Source organism: Apodemus sylvaticus, chromosome 1, assembly GCF_947179515.1.
Source record: "Apodemus sylvaticus chromosome 1, mApoSyl1.1, whole genome shotgun sequence".
Taxonomy (NCBI): Eukaryota; Metazoa; Chordata; class Mammalia; order Rodentia; family Muridae; genus Apodemus; species Apodemus sylvaticus.
Genome location: NC_067472.1, coordinates 194325767 through 194344951, shown reverse-complemented (window position 1 = coordinate 194344951; position 19185 = coordinate 194325767). Strand labels below are relative to the sequence as shown.

General features: G+C 40.9%; 1 protein-coding gene across 1 annotated transcript; it reads left to right on the top strand.

Moving 5' to 3' along the window:
• Window positions 1–12671: 12671 nt before the first annotated feature.
• Window positions 12672–14419, top strand: LOC127683413 (homeobox protein CDX-1-like). Its single transcript, XM_052180633.1, has 4 exons — window positions 12672–12852; window positions 12969–13168; window positions 13607–14012; window positions 14283–14419. The coding sequence occupies exons 1-4, from the start codon at window positions 12672–12674 to the stop codon at window positions 14417–14419; spliced, it is 924 nt and encodes a 307-aa protein (XP_052036593.1).
• Window positions 14420–19185: the final 4766 nt, after the last annotated feature.

Genomic DNA, 19185 nt, shown 5'->3' with positions numbered 1-19185 from the left:
TAAGTAAAACTTTGAGTGTTTTACATCTCTAGAACCTGGCTAAGGCTACACATCTATCTTCAAATCAGAAGCTGATATGAAATAGAGTGAGGTTCCCAGCTATGATAGAAAATAGAAAGGCTTCCAAGCACCATATTCCCTCAGGTTCCAGGAAAGCATCATGTGAGAAATAGAGAAGTAGGCAAAGAGGAAAGCTGGAAACATTCAGCTGTGATGTGATTCACTGTACAAGGCATTTAAAGTTCAGGACTGGAGTGAACCATCATGCTTTTCATAATGCTGGGAGCTATCCGTTTAATAATGTTCCCAGATAAAAGCAGGCATGATCGTGAGGGTAACCACAGTCCCAGCTTTTGACAGTCTATCTGCAGTCTGAGCATCCTTCAAGCCACTGACATTCTGTCCCTTGATCTCACAGATGTGGTTGTCAGTTAGAAGGCTATTACTGGTAGCAGAATTATCCTTCACGATGGATGAGATTTTAACACTTCTAACGATAAAGCAAATATCCAGGTGATGCACAGAGATAGCAGACACACAGAAGTGTGGAGAAGCCAGAGAGCACAGCTAGGAGAATCCCTGTTGCTCAGAGGATCATGTTAAGTACTCCCAGGCAGGAAGCGTTTGGTTTCTATCTCCAGCTGGGGACGATCCTCTCCCACAGAGTGCCATATCCTGGTTAATCAGGGAGATAGCTAACCACACAGGAGTGCAGAGAGGTTTGAGAGCACAGGGAGGACCACCCCTGCTGCTCAGAGGAACCAGCCCAAAATCCTGAGAACACAGGTACCCAGGATCAGCCTGGGACAGAAGACTTCTGATTTTTGTCTGCATCCAGATAAGATGCTGGGCCACAGAATTACATATAGAAATACCACCACAAGGAAGCTAGTCTTTCAGGAGTGCCTACCAATCTGTGTCCAAAGGTGAGGCCACCACCATTCTCAAATTTCTGGACAAAGTGGGACCTGCTAAGAACCATCAGGACACAGGAATCAAGAATCAGCTGGTGACAGGATACTTTTGATTTCTTTATGTACACCTGAGCTCACACATTATCCCAGCTCTGCATACATAAACTCCTCCTAGAGAGAATGGGTCTCCCTGGAGTTCAGATACATAGGCTAGCAGGACAGTTAAACCACAGTCAGAGACATCAAGACCAGCTAGCACCAGAGATAACCAGATGGCAAAAATCAAATGCAAGAACACTGGCAACAAACCAAGTCAACATGGAACCATGCGAACCCAGTTCTCCCACAACAGCAAGTCCTGGATACCCCAACACACCAGAAAAACAAGATCTGGATTTAAAATTACATCTCATGATGCTGATATAGGACGTCAGAGAGGACATAAATAGTTCCCTTAAATACAAACAGGAGAACATTTGTCAACAGGTAGAAGCCCTTAAAGAGAAAACACAAAACTTTCTTAAGGAATTACAGGAAAACACACACACACACACACACACACACACACACACACACACACACCAAAGAAACAAAAAAAACAGGTGAAGGAATTGAACAAAACCATACAGGATCTAATAGTGGAACTAGAAACAACAAAGAAATCACAAAGGGATACAACTCTGGAGATAGAAAACCTTGGTAAGAATTCAAGAGTCATAGATACAAGCATCAGCAACAGAATAGAAGAGTTAGATGAAGGAATCTCAGATGCTGAAGATACCATAGAAAGCATTGACTCAACCATCAAGGAAAATGCAAAATGCAGAAACCGTGTAACCCAAAACATTCAGGAAATCCAGACCACAATGAGAAGAGCAAACCTACGGACTATAGGTATAGAGGAGCATAAAGATTTACAACTTAATTGACCAGTAAATAACTTCAACAAAATTGTAGAAGAAAACTTCCCTGACGTAAAGAGAGAGATGCCTGTGACCATTCAAGAAGCCTACAGAAATCCAAACAGACTGGACAAGAACAGATATGCACTTGACAAAGAAAGACCATTCAAACCTGTAATGGAAAGGAAAACTTATCAGAATTACGCCAGACTTCTCACCAGAGACCATGAAAACAAGGAGATCTTGTGCAGATCTCATACAGATCATAAGAGAAAACAAATGCTAGCCCAGACTACTATACCCACCAAAACTCTTATCACCATATATGGAAAAACTAAGATATTCCATGATAAAACAAAATTTGCCCAATATCTTTCCACAAATCCACCCCTACAAAGGATAATATAAAATGCCAGCACAAGGAGGGAAACTACACCTTAGAAAAAGGAAGTAATAATCTTTCAACACATCCAAAAGAGGAGAAGCACTCAAACATAAAAATTACATCAAAAATAACCGGGAGCAACAATCACTTTTCCTTAATATCTCTTAATCTCAATGAACATAATTACCAATAAAAACATAGACTAACAGACTGGATTTGAAAACAGGATCCAGCATTTTGCTACATAGAAATCTACCTCAGTGACAAAGATAGGCACTCCAAGCTACAGGACCACATATGTAGGGACCTTGGTCAGACCTATACAAACTGCCTGATTGTTGCTTCCATCTCTGTAAATCTCTGTAAGCCTAGCTTATTTGATCCGGTGGGCTGTGTTTTCTTGGTATTTTCAACTGCTCTAACTACTGCAGTCTTTTACCCGTTTTGTGGCGCTTCCGTGGCTCTGCCTATATTTCTGCCTATGTGCCTCTGCTTTAGGTCTCATTGGTTGCTGAATGGCAGGCATCAGATTAAAATTGGGCTAGCCAGTTCTCCAGGAGTATAACAATGAACATAGCATAGTTATGCAAGGTTCCCATTGACAAACATAACAGAGTATCATTGATAGTGTCAGGGGTTGGTTCTTGCCCATAGGATGGTTTACAATTTGTGCTGGCAATTAATTGGAAATTGCCTCAGTTTCTCCTTCATCTTTTCTAGGCAGTGTTTCCCATTAATAAATACATCCATTTTATGTTCTCAACACTACCTACCTCTCAACATTACCTGACAGTCACTACTCTATTCCCTTTCTCTCATAGGGTTTCCCCATGGGTCTACCTTGAACCTAATGCATCAAGTCTCTGCAGGATCAGGTGCATCCTCTCCTTTTGAGGCCACTCAAGGCAGCCTAGGTAGAAGAATGGCTCCAGAGACAGCCATTAGCTTCCAATCTAGTTATTGGGGGACCCACATGAAGACTGAGGTGCACATCTGCTAAATATATTATGGGGGCCTAAGTTCAACCCATGTGTGTGTGTGTGTGTGTGTGTGTGTGTGTGTGTGTGTGTGGTCTTTTGTTGGCTACTGAGTCTATGAGAGCTCCCAAGAGGGCTGGTCCCCAGGTTTTGCCATTCTTCTCCAACATCCACTCTGCTGATTTTATAGATGTGTGCCAAATGAGTCTGTTACTCTCAGTTTCTTTTCCTAACTAATGTGCAGTTAATTTTTTTTAAATAAAAGTACTTTCTTTTCTTTATTCGATATATTTTCATTTACATTTCAAATGATTTCCCCTTTTCTAGACCCCCAAACCCCGAAAGTCCCATCAGCCCCCTTCCCTCCCCCTGTTCTCTCCCCCCCCACCCCATCCCAATTCCCTGTTCTGGTTTGTGCTATAATGCTTGACTGATTCTTTCCAGAACTGGGGGCCACTCCTCTGTTCTTCTTGTACCTCATTTGATGTGTGGATTATGTTTTTGGTATTCCAGTTTTCTAGGTTAATATCCACTTATTAGTGAGTGCATACCATGATTCATTTTTTGAGTCTGGGTTACCTCACTTAGTATGATGTTCTCCAGCTCCATCAATTTGCCTAAGAATTTCATGAATTCATTGTTTCTAATGGCTGAATAGTACTCCACTGTGTATATATACCACATTTTTTTGCATCCACTCTTCTGTTGAGGGATACCTGGGTTCTTTCCAGCTTCTGGCAATTATAAATAGGGCTGCTATGAATATAGTGGAACATGTATCCTTATTACATGCTGGGGAAATCTTCTGGGTATATGCCCAGGAAAGGTATAGCAGGATCTTCTGGAAGTGAGGTGCCCAGTTTTCTGAGGAACTGCCAGACTGATTTCTAGAGTGGTTGTACCAATTTGCAACCCCACAAGCAGTGGAGGAGTGTTCCTCTTTCTCCACATCCTCGCCTACATCTGCTTCTCCTGAATTTTTAATCTTAGCCATTCTTAATGGTGTAAGGTGAAATCTCAGGGTTGTTTTGATTTACATTTATAAAAGTGCTTTCTTGAGTACAGTTTGATCTGTCTCTTTTATTTGAGACAGTTTTTTATTCTGTAACAGCCATGGTAGTCCTGTGACTTACTCTGTAGTCAAGGCTGGTCTGGAACTCACAGAGATCTACCTGCTTTGGTGTTCCAAGTGTTGGGCTTAAGGAGTGCACCACCATATCTAACTTGAATTTAATTGAATGTGATCTCTTCTACTACATACCATTGCAAAATATCAAAACTCTTAGCATTATGGAACTAGAGCTGGATTTAACTGAGGGTTACTTATTGTGGAGATGGAGTGATGGCTCAGTGAGTCAGAGCAATAGTTGCTTCATCAGGAAAGCCTGGTTTAGTTCCCAACCTCCACTATGTGGCTCAGAACCATACATTGGGAATTGTATTCCTTTGGAGCCTTAGCCCTCCTTCTGTCTGTAGGGTTCCAGGCATGCTTGCACATTACTGACACGTGTTCATGTATACACCTACATTTACAACAAAAGAAAAGATTGCTTGTTGATCTTGATTCTTGAAATTTGGTTCCTAATTGGTCTGGAATCCCATATATGCTATAACTCCAGACGCAGGGGCTCTGAATCCCTTTTTGAGGCACAGGGACCGCACACATGAGACATGAACACTCACAGAAAACTGAACAAAATGCAAATGAACTTGTAGAAAATGAATTAAGTTGGGTGTGGTAGGGCTCACTTTTGTTGTTGTTGTTTTTTGAGACAGTTTTTCTCTGTGTAGCTCTGGCTGCCCTGGAACTCAGTCTTTAGACCAGACTGGCCTGGAACTGAGAAATCTGCCTGCCTCTGCCTTCCAAGTTTTGGGAATAAAGGAGTGCACCACCCCTGTCAGGCTGGAAGGGCTCACTTTTAATGCCATGAATTGTGATGGAAGGATTCTATTCTCCAGGGCATCCTGTTCTTTGTTCCCAAAGCCTGTTTAGAAAAATTAATCCAGGAGTGGTGTTACATGCCTTTATGGTCAGTATTTGGAGGCAGAGTCAAACGCTGAGTGAGTTTGAGACTATTCCAGAATATCCAGTGATATGAAGAGTGATGATGTCACCCGAAGTAAATATTCATTAGGTAGTATTAAATCAGATTGTAGGTAAAATAGTGTTAATTATTTTCTGAAAGGAATTTTTATAATTACTCTTGGCAGAACAGCTAGTACAATGACAGTTGTTTTGTTTATCCATTACAAAGATTTATTCATCTTATTTTATTTTGGATTTTTTTGTTTTGTTTTTGGAGACAGGGTTTCTCTGTGTAACACTGGCTGTCCTGGCAATCAATCTGTAGACCAGGCTGGCCTTGAATTAAGAAATCTCTCTGCCTCTGGCTCCCAAGTGCTGGGATTGAAGGCATGTGCCACCACCTCCTGGCATTATTTTTGATTTCTTAACATAGGGCCTTTGTACGTAGTTCTAACTCTCCTGGAAGTGCTTATGTAAACAAGACTGCCTTCCACAAATGGAGATCCTCATCCATTTGCTTTGCAGGTAATGGGATTGAAAGGCTCTGTTATGATGCCCAGCCTTACTTCATTTTTACATGTTGTACTGGATGGGTTAGTGTGTGAACTTGACACATTCTTTCACAGAGAAAGGAGCTTCAGTTGGGGAAATGCCTCCATGAGATTCAGCTGTGGGGTATTTTCTCAATTAGTGATCAAGGGGAGAGGGCCCCTCCTGGGTGGTACATTCATTTAATCGCTGTCATTGGGAGGCAGAGGCAGGCAGATTGCTGAGTTTTCTGAGGCCACCCAGGTTTGCAGGGTAGGTTCCAGGACTGCCAGGGCTACACAGAGAAACCCTGTCACAAACAAACAAACAAACAAACAAACAAACAAACAAACAAGTAGTCCATAATCATAATCTTCCTTATAAAGCCAAAGTGTCCAAGTCCTTCCCTTAATCCAGCCTTCTCTAACATTGTTTCCAGACACTAGAATTGGGTTACAGAGAAAACTAACCAAGGATGCTACTCCTTTCCAGGTTCCAGACAGCGCAGCTTTGGCACAACTAAAACCCTGAAGAAACAATGTCCATTGCCGTTATAACTAGAACTAGATAGGCCAGAACCTGTTGAAATCCTAGCAACTGTAATTAAATCTCTTTGGGGCTTCCAGTAAACATTCCTTGTGGTCTCACATTTCCAAACAGCACAGAAAATAATCTTCTGCACCACCCAACTATGACCATGGGATCTAGTCCTGCCATCTCAAGGACACATGTGAAAAGATCAAATGCTTAAATGGTCTCTAAGCACTGGATGTCTACATCCCACCTTTCAGATAAAACCTTCACATGACCAAGGATTTGTGGAGCAGGACTCTTTTCCATCATACTCAAGTGAACCTCCAAGGGGTAATTGCTTAGTTAAGTGCCTAAACTGGGAGCTGACAAAGATCCAAACAAGATCAAGCCTCCTGGTGTAAGGAGGGTGGCTTTGAGAATTGATAGAAAACACCTGCTATCCAGTAAGGGCAAAGACTACACTTCAGGTTAATTTAGATGGCTCATAGGGATCCTGAGATGCCTTCATCATTAGTATCATAATCATTAGAAGGCTCAGGATCTGTGTCCACTTGGCGAAACAATCTTTTCAGTAGTCATTGATCTCCAATTCCTTTATGTGAAAAAACACAAACAGGATCTCATTCCCGTATTAAAACAGGGTTGGGGCCATTCCAAAGTATTAGCTAAAGGATCTCAACATTTAACCATGGCATATGAGCTGGAAGTGTCTGGATGCCAGCGATGATCTACTGCAGACTGACCTTTAGCATCAGTTTACAAAAAAATAAAACAAATAATGCAAAAGCTAGATGTGCTTTTGGTGACCTTGGAAGTTAAAACTCACCCTGTTTTGTTTTCTAAAGCTAATTTTTCAGATACATTCAACAATTCCTTGTCCCTTTGGATCATGAGGAATTTCAGTTTTATGTTCAATTCCAAATTCCTTGCAAAATTGTTCAAAGCTGTTTCCAGTGTATGCAGGCCCATTATCTGTCTTGCCAACTTTAGGCAGTCCCTTAGCAGTAAAAGCCTGTAAACAATGAACAATAACCTTTCTAGAAGGTTCTCCTCTTAAAGCAGTTGCAACTAGAAATCCTGAAAAGCTGTCAATAGTCATATGTGCTAAGAGAAAAACTCATATAGTTAAGTGCCTCCAACAAGGAAATGGAGAGAGCTTACATTAGCAGCTTGACAGAACATCTGAAAGCTCTACAACCAAATGAAACAAATACATCCAAGAGGAATACATGGCAGGGAATAAACAAATTCAAGGTCAAAATCAACAAAGTAGAAACAAAAAGAATTATACAAAGAATCAACAAAACCAAGAGTTGGTTCTTTGAGAAAATCAACAAGATCGATAAACACTTAGCAGACTAACAAGAAGGAATAGAGGAAACATGCAAATTAATAAAATTGGAATGAAAAGGGAGATATAACAACAGAAACTGCAGAAATTCCAAATATCATCAGATCCTACTACAAAAGCTTATACTCAACAAAATTGGGAAATCTGGATGAAATGGACAGTTTTGTAGACACATGCCAGCTGCCAATGTTAAAACCTGATCAGATAAACCATCAAAATAGTCCCATAACACGTGAGGAAATAGATTCAGTTATTAACAGTCTTCCCAAAACACCACCATCACCACCACAACCACAACCACCACCACCACCACCACCACCACCAAAAACAACAACAACAACAACAACAACAACAACAACAACAACAAAAACACAGGACCAGATGTGTTTGTTGGGAATTCTATCAGTTCTTCAAAGAAGACCTACTACGGATACTTTTCAAACTATTCCACAAATCAGAAACCCGAGGTATCCTTCACAATTCATTATATGAAGCAACAGTATTGCTTATACATAAACCAAACAAAGATTAAACAAGGAAAGAGAATTCCAGACCAATTTCCCTTGAGAACAGTGATCCAAAACTACTCAATAAAATTCTTGCTGACCGAATCCAAGAACACATCAAAACAGTAATTCACCAGGATCAAATAGGCTTCATCCCAGCAATGCAAGTGTGGTTCAATATATAGAAATCTTTCAATGTAATCCACTACATAAAGAAACTCGAAAAAAAATACCCCACAAGATCATTTAGTTAGATGCTGTGAAAGCATTTGACAAAATTCACTATCCCTTCATGTTAAAAGTCTTGGAATGATCAGGAATTCAAGGCCTAAACCAAAACATAGTAAAAGCAATATACAGCAAACCAGAAGCCAACATCAAACTAAACAGAGGAAATTTGAAGTAATCCTACTAAAATTATGGTCCAGAAAATGTTACCCACTCTTTCCCTATTTATTCAATATAGTACTTGAAGATCTATCTAGAGCATTTAGAGAACAAAAGGAGGTACAGTTTGTAACACTTGTCAAAATGTTACAAACTGGAAAGGAGGTAGTCAAAACATCACTATTTGCAGATGATATGATAGTATACTTATGCAACCCAATAAAACAACACTAGAGAACTCCTACAACTGAGAAACAATTTCTGCCATGTGGCTGGATGTAAAATTAACTCAATCAAATCAGTAGCCTTCCTCTACTCAAAGGATAAATAAGCTGAGAAAGAACATAGGGTAATGACACCCTTTACCATAGTCACAAATAACATTACATATCTTGGTGTCACTCTAAGTATGCAAGTGAAAAATTTGTATGACAAGAATTTCAAGTCTCTAAAGAAAGAAATCAAAGCAGATCTCAGAATATGGAAAGATCTCTTTCATGATCATGGATTGGCAGAATTAAGGTAGTAAAAATGGCCACCTTGCCAAAAGCAAACTACAGATTCAATGCACTCCCAGTCAAAACTATATAACCAAGACATGCAGAACATATTTATACCTTAAAAACCAGACAGAAACAAAAGTAAGATGGCTACACACATTAAATTATTTAAACCAGACCAAAGGCCTGGTGTGGAAGGCATTCTCTTGGAGACATGGGATTAGGAATGTGGTGAAAAATTGTGGGAGGGAGGTCTGGGAGGAAAGTAACAGCTGAACTGGGAAGTAATAAAAGTAAAATATAAAATGTAAAGAAATAAAGGATTACAAACCAAAAAATTTAAATTCATGAGTTCTATAAAATGAGGCTACACCTGGAGTAGCATCAAAGGGTGGGAGAGAATAATGGATTTGAATATTGCAAGTAGGAGGAGCCAAAGGGTGGGAGGGGCTTTGAATTCCAGGTTAGGAGAGATATATAAGGGCAGGTCTTCTAAGGAGAATTCAAAGACAGAGGACTGCGCAGGTTACAGGAAACCTCTTCATTCCTGGTGAATTGGTGAGTTGCATGAAATGTCTAAGGTTGCTATGTAAAGGGGATATCAAGTTGGGGAAAATTTGGGAGACAGTGGAGGAGGATTTTTGGTGATTTTTTTAGCCTGTATGGGTGTTTGATTGGTGAAGTATAAAATATGCCCTGTATACATGCAGAAGATGTTATTTAAATTTAGTAGATGGTTCAAGTCTATCCCATAAATGTGAACAGTGCAGAGCAGTGATTTGCCCTGATCGGGGCACTCTATGGATGAGCTTTCAAGAGACCTCAAGGGGCTCTATTCTTCATTCTAAGCACAAGATTGAATCCTGGGCTGTTCAGAAAGCCTGGATCAATAGATAGTGAGGCCTGTCTATAGGACAAAGGAAAGAACTGACAATGGGATCTCAAGTGACCTTGGGACCAATTGAGGCTCCAGATTGCCTAGATAAGGCATAGTAGTGGCATTCTGACTCAAAAGTGTGACATCTTGGATGGTGTTTGGCTGAGCAGGCCCTCCTTCATCTAAAATCTGTAACCATTTTGGATGCATGGACCACACCTTTAATCCCAGGACTCGGAAACTAATGGCAAGTGGGTTTTTGTAATTGTGAGCCCTGGCTTGCATGTATAGTGTGAATCAGGAAGTCAGGGGCATGCACATGGAACCTGCCTCAGTCTCAGAAGAGAAAGTTTGGAGAAATAAATAGGTGTTAGTGGTGGCCGGAAACGTGCATGTCCTCTTGGCAGCAGGATGAGAAGAGACGCATTTTTTGAGATTGCTCCTAGAGAGTAAGGAAAATTTTTATTTTCTCAATGGAGCCCATGTTAGGAGGAAATCCTACAGGATGGCTCAGTTCTTTGTTACACACCTTTAGTCTTAGCCCTGCTTGGGAAGTAACAGTTAGGCTGATCCTTCTGAATTCTGTTACAGCCTTGTGTTCTGTTTGACTCACATACAGCATAGTTCATTTAGCGAAACTCAGTCACAAAAGAAAAGAGTACAAAAAAAGTCTGTGATCTGGCCATATTTCCGTTAGATATTAAGTTGTGGCTACAGACTGGATGTTACAACAGGGTGTGTATAGCTGCTGGATTCTAGAGGATGAAAGGAGGAGCCTGTGGGAGGGTTCTTGATAGGGAGATTCAATTAAGGCTAAGTCCTTGGTAGAGCACTTCAATATCAGGGGATCTGGCTTAGGTGTATGTGCCTTCTGACATCCAGAGTAATTAGATCATCAATGCTCTTGTTTAGAATACGGGAGTGGAAAGGGTCCATGGAAATGGGACATGTTCCATTGCCCTTGATTCTTTATTTTGTCACAGGGTGTCATACTGCAAGGAGGAGAAACTGGGATCATGTTTTTCCAATTATGATAATATTCCTTTGTTTAAAAAATATTTAATCTTTTTTACAATCCAGATTTTATCCCCCTTCTGGTCCTCCCACGGAAAGTTCCACATCCTGTAAGTCTAGTTTCCTTCTCAGGGAGAATGTCTTCACCCCACCCCCTACCTATAAGAACTCCCTGCCCACTTCGGGCCCCCAGTCTTTTTAGGGATAGGTACATCTTTTCTGAGGGAGTACAGTCCCACAGTTTTCTGCTGAGTATGTGTTGGGGGCCTCATATCAGCTGGTGTACGCTTAATTGGTGGTTGTCTAGTTTCTGAGAGATCTTGGGGGGTCCAGGTTAGTTGAGACTGCTGCTTTCTTTCTTCTATCTCTTGTATTCTCCTGGTAATGATTAATTATCCCAGATCTCATTCCTTGGTTTTCAATTTCCAGGGTTGCCTATATTTGTCTTTGTTATATCTACTTCCAATTCTAGGTCTTGGACTGCATTAATAAAAACTTTCACTTTTTTGATTGTATCTTCCTGTATTGCTTATGGGATTTATGTGTTTCCTCTCTAAGTGCTTCTACCTGTTCACTTGCGTTTTCTTATATTTCTTTATGTGAGTTATTTATATCTCTTTAAAAGGATTCTATTATCATTAAGATAAGATTTTAGGTCATCTTCCTGACTTTCAAGTGCATTTGTCTATCCAGGGCTTGCTGTGGTGGGAGAAGTAGTTTCTGATAATGCCAAAGTTTACTGGCTTCTGTTTCTCATGGTCTTGCTCTTGCCTCTTGTCATATGGTTATAGGGAGTTTTTTTCTGGTTGGGGTGTTTCTGTTTGGGAGTTTTCTTTTTTGTTCCTAGGTTGACTCAAGTCTCATGGTAGGCCAGTTGCCTTGGATGTGGCAAACCTCCTGTGGGATCTTCTGACTGTGGAACCTTCAGAGGGGCATGTACACTGTTGACTTGTTGCCCTGGTGGCCGTGTGTCTTCAGGGAGGCCTTCTTGAAGACCTTTGAATTGTGGGTTCTTTAGAGAGGCAGAGAAGCTGGAGATATGTTGCCCTGGCTGTGACACCTTTATTGGGATGCCTTCATACTGTTTACTCTTGAGAGGATTTGTCAAGCTGTTGCCCTATGTTTAGCTGTTAACCAGGGAAGCATAAGTACTGTAGGTTTTGTTTCCCTGCATGCAAAAGAATTCCCGACAGGCTTTCAGACTGTCGATTCAGTTTCTCTGCATGCTGCAGTGCCCCTGGGAGGTCTTCAGACTTTGGTGTCAGTTGTCCATTTACTCTGTTTGCAGAATTCCTGGGTTTGTGATTTGACTTTTGTGTCAGTTGCCCTGCATGCCACAGAAATCCTGTGAAGCCTTCAGGCTTTTATTTTCATGGGCAGAGGCAGACTAGCTAGTAGTCTGTCCCAACAAAATTTCACAGCCAGAAGTGTAGGATATGGAAAATTTAAACATTGGAAATGAACATTCAATTGCCAGCTTACCTGGACTGGCAACCTCTTGTTAATACTGGAGCCAAGTGCATATTTATTTCAATACTGAGAATACTTGTAAGATTTGGAAACAGAGGCAGTTGTTCAGAAAGAATGAAGCTCCTGTCTGATTCCTGCTCTGTAACAGTCCAAACCAAATGCTGGGTAGGCAGGATGGGTAAATCAGTGCTCTCTGTACCTTTTTGACGTGTTTTCTTTTACTAGATTCTCCAGAACATATTCCAATAGGTTCGGAACACACATAGGGCTGAAGGTCCCTCCTTGTATCCAAAATTCCAAATGCCTTCAAGTGCACCCATAGAAACCAGACCCCAAAGGCTTCAAGAGACTGCAAGGAACTTACCCTTTCAAGTTTATTACAGTCCCATATTGACCCCAACAAATCCAATGCAATCAAGTCTTTCAGTCCCTGAAAGGGACCTACATCAGCAAGAGTTCCAAGGACCATCAAGAAAATCAGGTATCCAAATGCAACTAGATCCTGTACTGGGCCCAGGTTTACCTACTTTGGAAAAACCCTCAGGGCGTCTATGTTATCAAATACATAATTGAAATCTTGTTTCCATGTTCTCATAGGATCTGTGGTACTGTCAGAGAAATATGGTGACCATCAATCTGGCCCTGTGACTTCAAGAAAGGTGCGGAAGGAACGCATTGTGTACTCCAAAAAACAAAAGCACCTGCTGCAAGAACATTTTGATAAGTGTCAGTACCCAAACCAGGATCAATGTGTGAAGCTGGCAGAGTTAGTTGGTGTGACAGCGAGGGATATCAAGGTCTGCCCCTCTCTTTTCCCTCAATCCAACAGCAAAAATCTACACTTTCCCATCAGAAACTTTAATTTTGTTCTTAAATGCTTAGGGCAGTGATGACAGTTTTAGGTGGTGGATATTTATGAATCAAATGCTGGGACTCAAATTTTTATCAACCTGGTAGCAATATAGAATAGCATTGTTTCCATGCAGGGTCTCAGAAATCTAATCACCAGAGCTCCTGCTAAAATACAGGACACACTGGCTCAATCTCCCCAGTCTTATGTTGTCTGGTCATACACAATCTACTTTATTATAATATCTTAGCCATCTTGAGTTTCCTGCTTCTTTGTTTCTGACATGTGAATCATTGCTATACAAACACCTTTTATCCAAAATCTTCACCTTGTGGTCCTGTTAGGGGACAACAGGCATTCTTCTGATATCTTCTTTCTTTTCCAGATCTGGTTTAAGAACAGCCGAGCTAAGTACAAGCGGATGGCTCTCCAGAATATTACAGAAGCTTTGCCAGAGACCAATGGAAGTTCAAAACCAGTTTTTGAATCAACCCACTTTCCTGGTTCCATACCTCTTGTTGCTGCTGAGAATGGAGAGCCCATGTGTTCAGGCACATTTAGTGAGGTTTCCATTCCCAAACTCAACTGCATCCAGGAATCTTCTCTGCATCATTATCAGGCCAGTGATGCAGACAGGTGTAGTCAGCAGGAAGATCTGCTTGTTGGCCATGCTCCCATTATAGATTGGGATTCTGGTCAATCAGCAGCAGTTGAAGCCCAGACTGATCTAGCAGTGACTGAATCTACAGATGTCCTAGAAGCTGCCACCCATTGCCCAGAGGAGGCTCAAGGTTCAGGTCCATCTGCAGAGGAACTCTGGCAAAGAATCCTTGACGACTTGGAGAAATCCGAGGACTGGCTTACTCCAGTGACTGAATCTACAGATGTCCTAGAAGCTGCCACCCATTGCCCAGAGGAGGCTCAAGGTTCAGGTCCATCTGCAGAGGAACTCTGGCAAAGAATCATTGACGACTTTGACATACCCGAGGACTGGCTTACTCCAGTGACTGAATCTACAGATGTCCTAGAAGCTGCCACCCATTGCCCAGAGGAGGCTCGAGGTTCAGGTCCATCTGCAGAGGAACTCTGGCAAAGAATCCTTGACGACTTTGACAAATCCGAGGACTGGCTTACTCTGGATTACACCCCAAATCCAACTTACTTCTCTCAGCTACTTGACCATTCCAGACATTTATAGTCATGAAGAAGTGTGTTATGTACACCCTTCATCTCAGTATTTGTGGGAATTAACCAGGCCTTTCTGTAGACGTTGTGTACCACTGTGGTTTATATAGAGGGGTTGTTTCAAAGCAACTGTAAATATTCATTCTTCATTGTTACATTATGTTCTCATGAAATAAAAGAAGAAATAGTTCCTGAAAATTATTTTATTACATATATTATCCATTTACATTCCAGTCACTACTGCATATGTCCCACTGACCTATAGTTCTTCACCCAACACATTAGGTAAAGTTTTCCCCTAATATTTTTTAACGTTTTTTACCTTTATTACGATAGTATCACATACTATAATAGAATAGGAGATTAACTAATTCAGAAAGAAAAAAATCAGGATAAAGTGTCCTTGCCATTTTTGTTTACATTAAGGATTCAGAAAGTGGAACAAATTAAGACGACTAGGTAAACACCTAAAACCATGCCAAGTTAGCTAAAGTTACATAATATTAGGATTCAAACCCTAATTTAGATATTACCAAATTATTCTCTAAGTAAATAAGAGACCCAAAACGTTATTGAGTATAAGAACTTACACATGAAATATACAGCACTTTGTTTTCTCAGAAAGCAATAGGGCAGCTCTTAGGCATTTTCTTTGTACAGTGACTAGAAAATCTTGATATGACTAGGCACCTCAGCTTTACCAGTAAGCTGATCAGATATATATCATATAGCAGTTTAATAGAGAGGTAACACTTCAGGTTTCAGAAGGCAGCAATAATTCTATTTTGGCTTTTATACTAAATGCTTATTATATTTAAGGTGACAATTGAAGCATATGATGTGAAGGTCATTAAGATTTAATGACAATCATTACAGTGTCTTGCAATGTACACACAACTGTATAATGCTTCTCTGGAATGAAAACAGTGTTGATTAATTGGATTTTACATACCCACACAGAGAAAACTTAAAAAATAACTATCAAAGGCAATGTACTATGCTGATGTACTAAATTCAAAGTATGCCACAGAACTGAAACACATGACTAACACCGTGCTTTGTTCTAGGAGAAAGCTGACCAGTTCTCAGGGAAAGCTAAGCCTACACCATTTATCCTAATAACCATGGCTTATATAAACACATCAGGTTCCCAGTAAAGAACCAAATCTAGGAATGTAAGTAAAACTTTGAGTGTTTTACATCTCTAGAACCTGGCTAAGGCTACACATCTATCTTCAAATCAGAAGCTGATATGAAATAGAGTGAGGTTCCCAGCTATGATAGAAAATAGAAAGGCTTCCAAGCACCATATTCCCTCAGGTTCCAGGAAAGCATCATGTGAGAAATAGAGAAGTAGGCAAAGAGGAAAGCTGGAAACATTCAGCTGTGATGTGATTCACTGTACAAGGCATTTAAAGTTCAGGACTGGAGTGAACCATCATGCTTTTCATAATGCTGGGAGCTATCCGTTTAATAATGTTCCCAGATAAAAGCAGGCATGATCGTGAGGGTAACCACAGTCCCAGCTTTTGACAGTCTATCTGCAGTCTGAGCATCCTTCAAGCCACTGACATTCTGTCCCTTGATCTCACAGATGTGGTTGTCAGTAAGAAGGCTATTACTGGTAGCAGAATTATCCTTCACGATGGATGAGATTTTAACACTTCTAACGATAAAGCAAATATCCAGGTGATGCACAGAGATAGCAGACACACAGAAGTGTGGAGAAGCCAGAGAGCACAGCTAGGAGAATCCCTGTTGCTCAGAGGATCATGTCAAGTACTCCCAGGCAGGAAGCGTTTGGTTTCTATCTCCAGCTGGGGACGATCCTCTCCCACAGAGTGCCATATCCTGGTTAATCAGCGAGATAGCTAACCACACAGGAGTGCAGAGAGGTTTGAGAGCACAGGGAGGACCACCCCTGCTGCTCAGAGGAACCAGCCCAAAATCCTGAGAACACAGGTACCCAGGATCAGCCTGGGACAGAAGACTTCTGATTTTTGTCTGCATCCAGATAAGATGCTGGGCCACAGAATTACATATAGAAATACCACCACAAGGAAGCTAGTCTTTCAGGAGTGCCTACCAATCTGTGTCCAAAGGTGAGGCCACCACCATTCTCAAATTTCTGGACAAAGTGGGACCTGCTAAGAACCATCAGGACACAGGAATCAAGAATCAGCTGGTGACAGGATACTTTTGATTTCTTTATGTACACCTGAGCTCACACATTATCCCAGCTCTGCATACATAAACTCCTCCTAGAGAGAATGGGTCTCCCTGGAGTTCAGATACATAGGCTAGCAGGACAGTTAAACCACAGTCAGAGACATCAAGACCAGCTAGCACCAGAGATAACCAGATGGCAAAAATCAAATGCAAGAACACTGGCAACAAACCAAGTCAACATGGAACCATGCGAACCCAGTTCTCCCACAACAGCAAGTCCTGGATACCCCAACACACCAGAAAAACAAGATCTGGATTTAAAATTACATCTCATGATGCTGATATAGGACGTCAGAGAGGACATAAATAGTTCCCTTAAATACAAACAGGAGAACATTTGTCAACAGGTAGAAGCCCTTAAAGAGAAAACACAAAACTTTCTTAAGGAATTACAGGAAAACACACACACACACACACACACACACACACACACACACACACCAAAGAAACAAAAAAAACAGGTGAAGGAATTGAACAAAACCATACAGGATCTAATAGTGGAACTAGAAACAACAAAGAAATCACAAAGGGATACAACTCTGGAGATAGAAAACCTTGGTAAGAATTCAAGAGTCATAGATACAAGCATCAGCAACAGAATAGAAGAGTTAGATGAAGGAATCTCAGATGCTGAAGATACCATAGAAAGCATTGACTCAACCATCAAGGAAAATGCAAAATGCAGAAACCGTGTAACCCAAAACATTCAGGAAATCCAGACCACAATGAGAAGAGCAAACCTACGGACTATAGGTATAGAGGAGCATAAAGATTTACAACTTAATTGACCAGTAAATAACTTCAACAAAATTGTAGAAGAAAACTTCCCTGACGTAAAGAGAGAGATGCCTGTGACCATTCAAGAAGCCTACAGAAATCCAAACAGACTGGACAAGAACAGATATGCACTTGACAAAGAAAGACCATTCAAACCTGTAATGGAAAGGAAAACTTATCAGAATTACGCCAGACTTCTCACCAGAGACCATGAAAACAAGGAGATCTTGTGCAGATCTCATACAGATCATAAGAGAAAACAAATGCTAGCCCAGACTACTATACCCACCAAAACTCTTATCACCATATATGGAAAAACTAAGATATTCCATGATAAAACAAAATTTGCCCAATATCTTTCCACAAATCCAGCCCTACAAAGGATAATATAAAATGCCAGCACAAGGATGGAAACTACACCTTAGAAAAAGGAAGTAATAATCTTTCAACACATCCAAAAGAGGAGAAGCACTCAAACATAAAAATTACATCAAAAATAACCGGGAGCAACAATCACTTTTCCTTAATATCTCTTAATCTCAATGAACATAATTTACCAATAAAAACATAGACTAACAGACTGGATTTGAAAACAGGATCCAGCATTTTGCTACATAGAAATCTACCTCAGTGACAAAGATAGGCACTCCAAGCTACAGGACCACATATGTAGGGACCTTGGTCACACCTATACAAACTGCCTGATTGTTGCTTCCATCTCTGTAAATCTCTGTAAGCCTAGCTTATTTGATCCGGTGGGCTGTGTTTTCTTGGTATTTTCAACTGCTCTAACTACTGCAGTCTTTTACCCGTTTTGTGGCGCTTCCGTGGCTCTGCCTATATTTCTGCCTATGTGCCTCTGCTTTAGGTCTCATTGGTTGCTGAATGGCAGGCATCAGATTAAAATTGGGCTAGCCAGTTCTCCAGGAGTATAACAATGAGCATAGCATAGTTATGCAAGGTTCCCATTGACAAACATAACAGAGTATCATTGATAGTGTCAGGGGTTGGTTCTTGCCCATAGGATGGTTTACAATTTGTGCTGGCAATTAATTGGAAATTGCCTCAGTTTCTCCTTCATCTTTGTCTAGGCAGTGTTTCCCATTAATAAATACATCCATTTTATGTTCTCAACACTACCTACCTCTCAACATTACCTGACAGTCACTACTCTATTCCCTTTCTCTCATAGGGTTTCCCCATGGGTCTACCTTGAACCTAATGCATCAAGTCTCTGCAGGATCAGGTGCATCCTCTCCTTTTGAGGCCACTCAAGGCAGCCTAGGTAGAAGAATGGCTCCAGAGACAGCCATTAGCTTCCAATCTAGTTATTGGGGGACCCACATGAAGACTGAGGTGCACATCTGCTAAATATATTATGGGGGCCTAAGTTCAACCCATGTGTGTGTGTGTGTGTGTGTGTGTGTGTGTGGTCTTTTGTTGGCTACTGAGTCTGTGAGAGTTCCCAAGAGGGCTGGTCCCCAGGTTTTGCCATTCTTCTCCAACATCCACTCTGCTGATTTTATAGATGTGTGCCAAATGAGTCTGTTACTCTCAGTTTCTTTTCCTAACTAATGTGCAGTTAATTTTTCTTTAAATAAAAGTATTTTCTTTTCTTTATTCGATATATTTTCATTTACATTTCAAATGATTTCCCCTTTTCTAGACCCCCAAACCCCGAAAGTCCCATCAGCCCCCTTCCCTCCCCCTGTTCTCCCCCCCCCACCCCTTCCCAATTCCCTGTTCTGGTTTGTGCTATAATGCTTGACTGAT

What these genes read in the sequence shown, in the direction of transcription:
- LOC127683413 (XM_052180633.1), top strand. Translation starts at nt 12,672, where the DNA reads ATGCCTTCAAGTGCACCCATAGAAACCAGACCCCAAAGGCTTCAAGAG. An exon ending in AGGACCATCAAGAAAATCAG is followed by an intron (nt 12,853 to 12,968) that starts GTATCCAAATGC and finishes ATGTTCTCATAG; the next exon opens with GATCTGTGGTACTGTCAGAG. An exon ending in TGACAGCGAGGGATATCAAG is followed by an intron (nt 13,169 to 13,606) that starts GTCTGCCCCTCT and finishes TTTCTTTTCCAG; the next exon opens with ATCTGGTTTAAGAACAGCCG.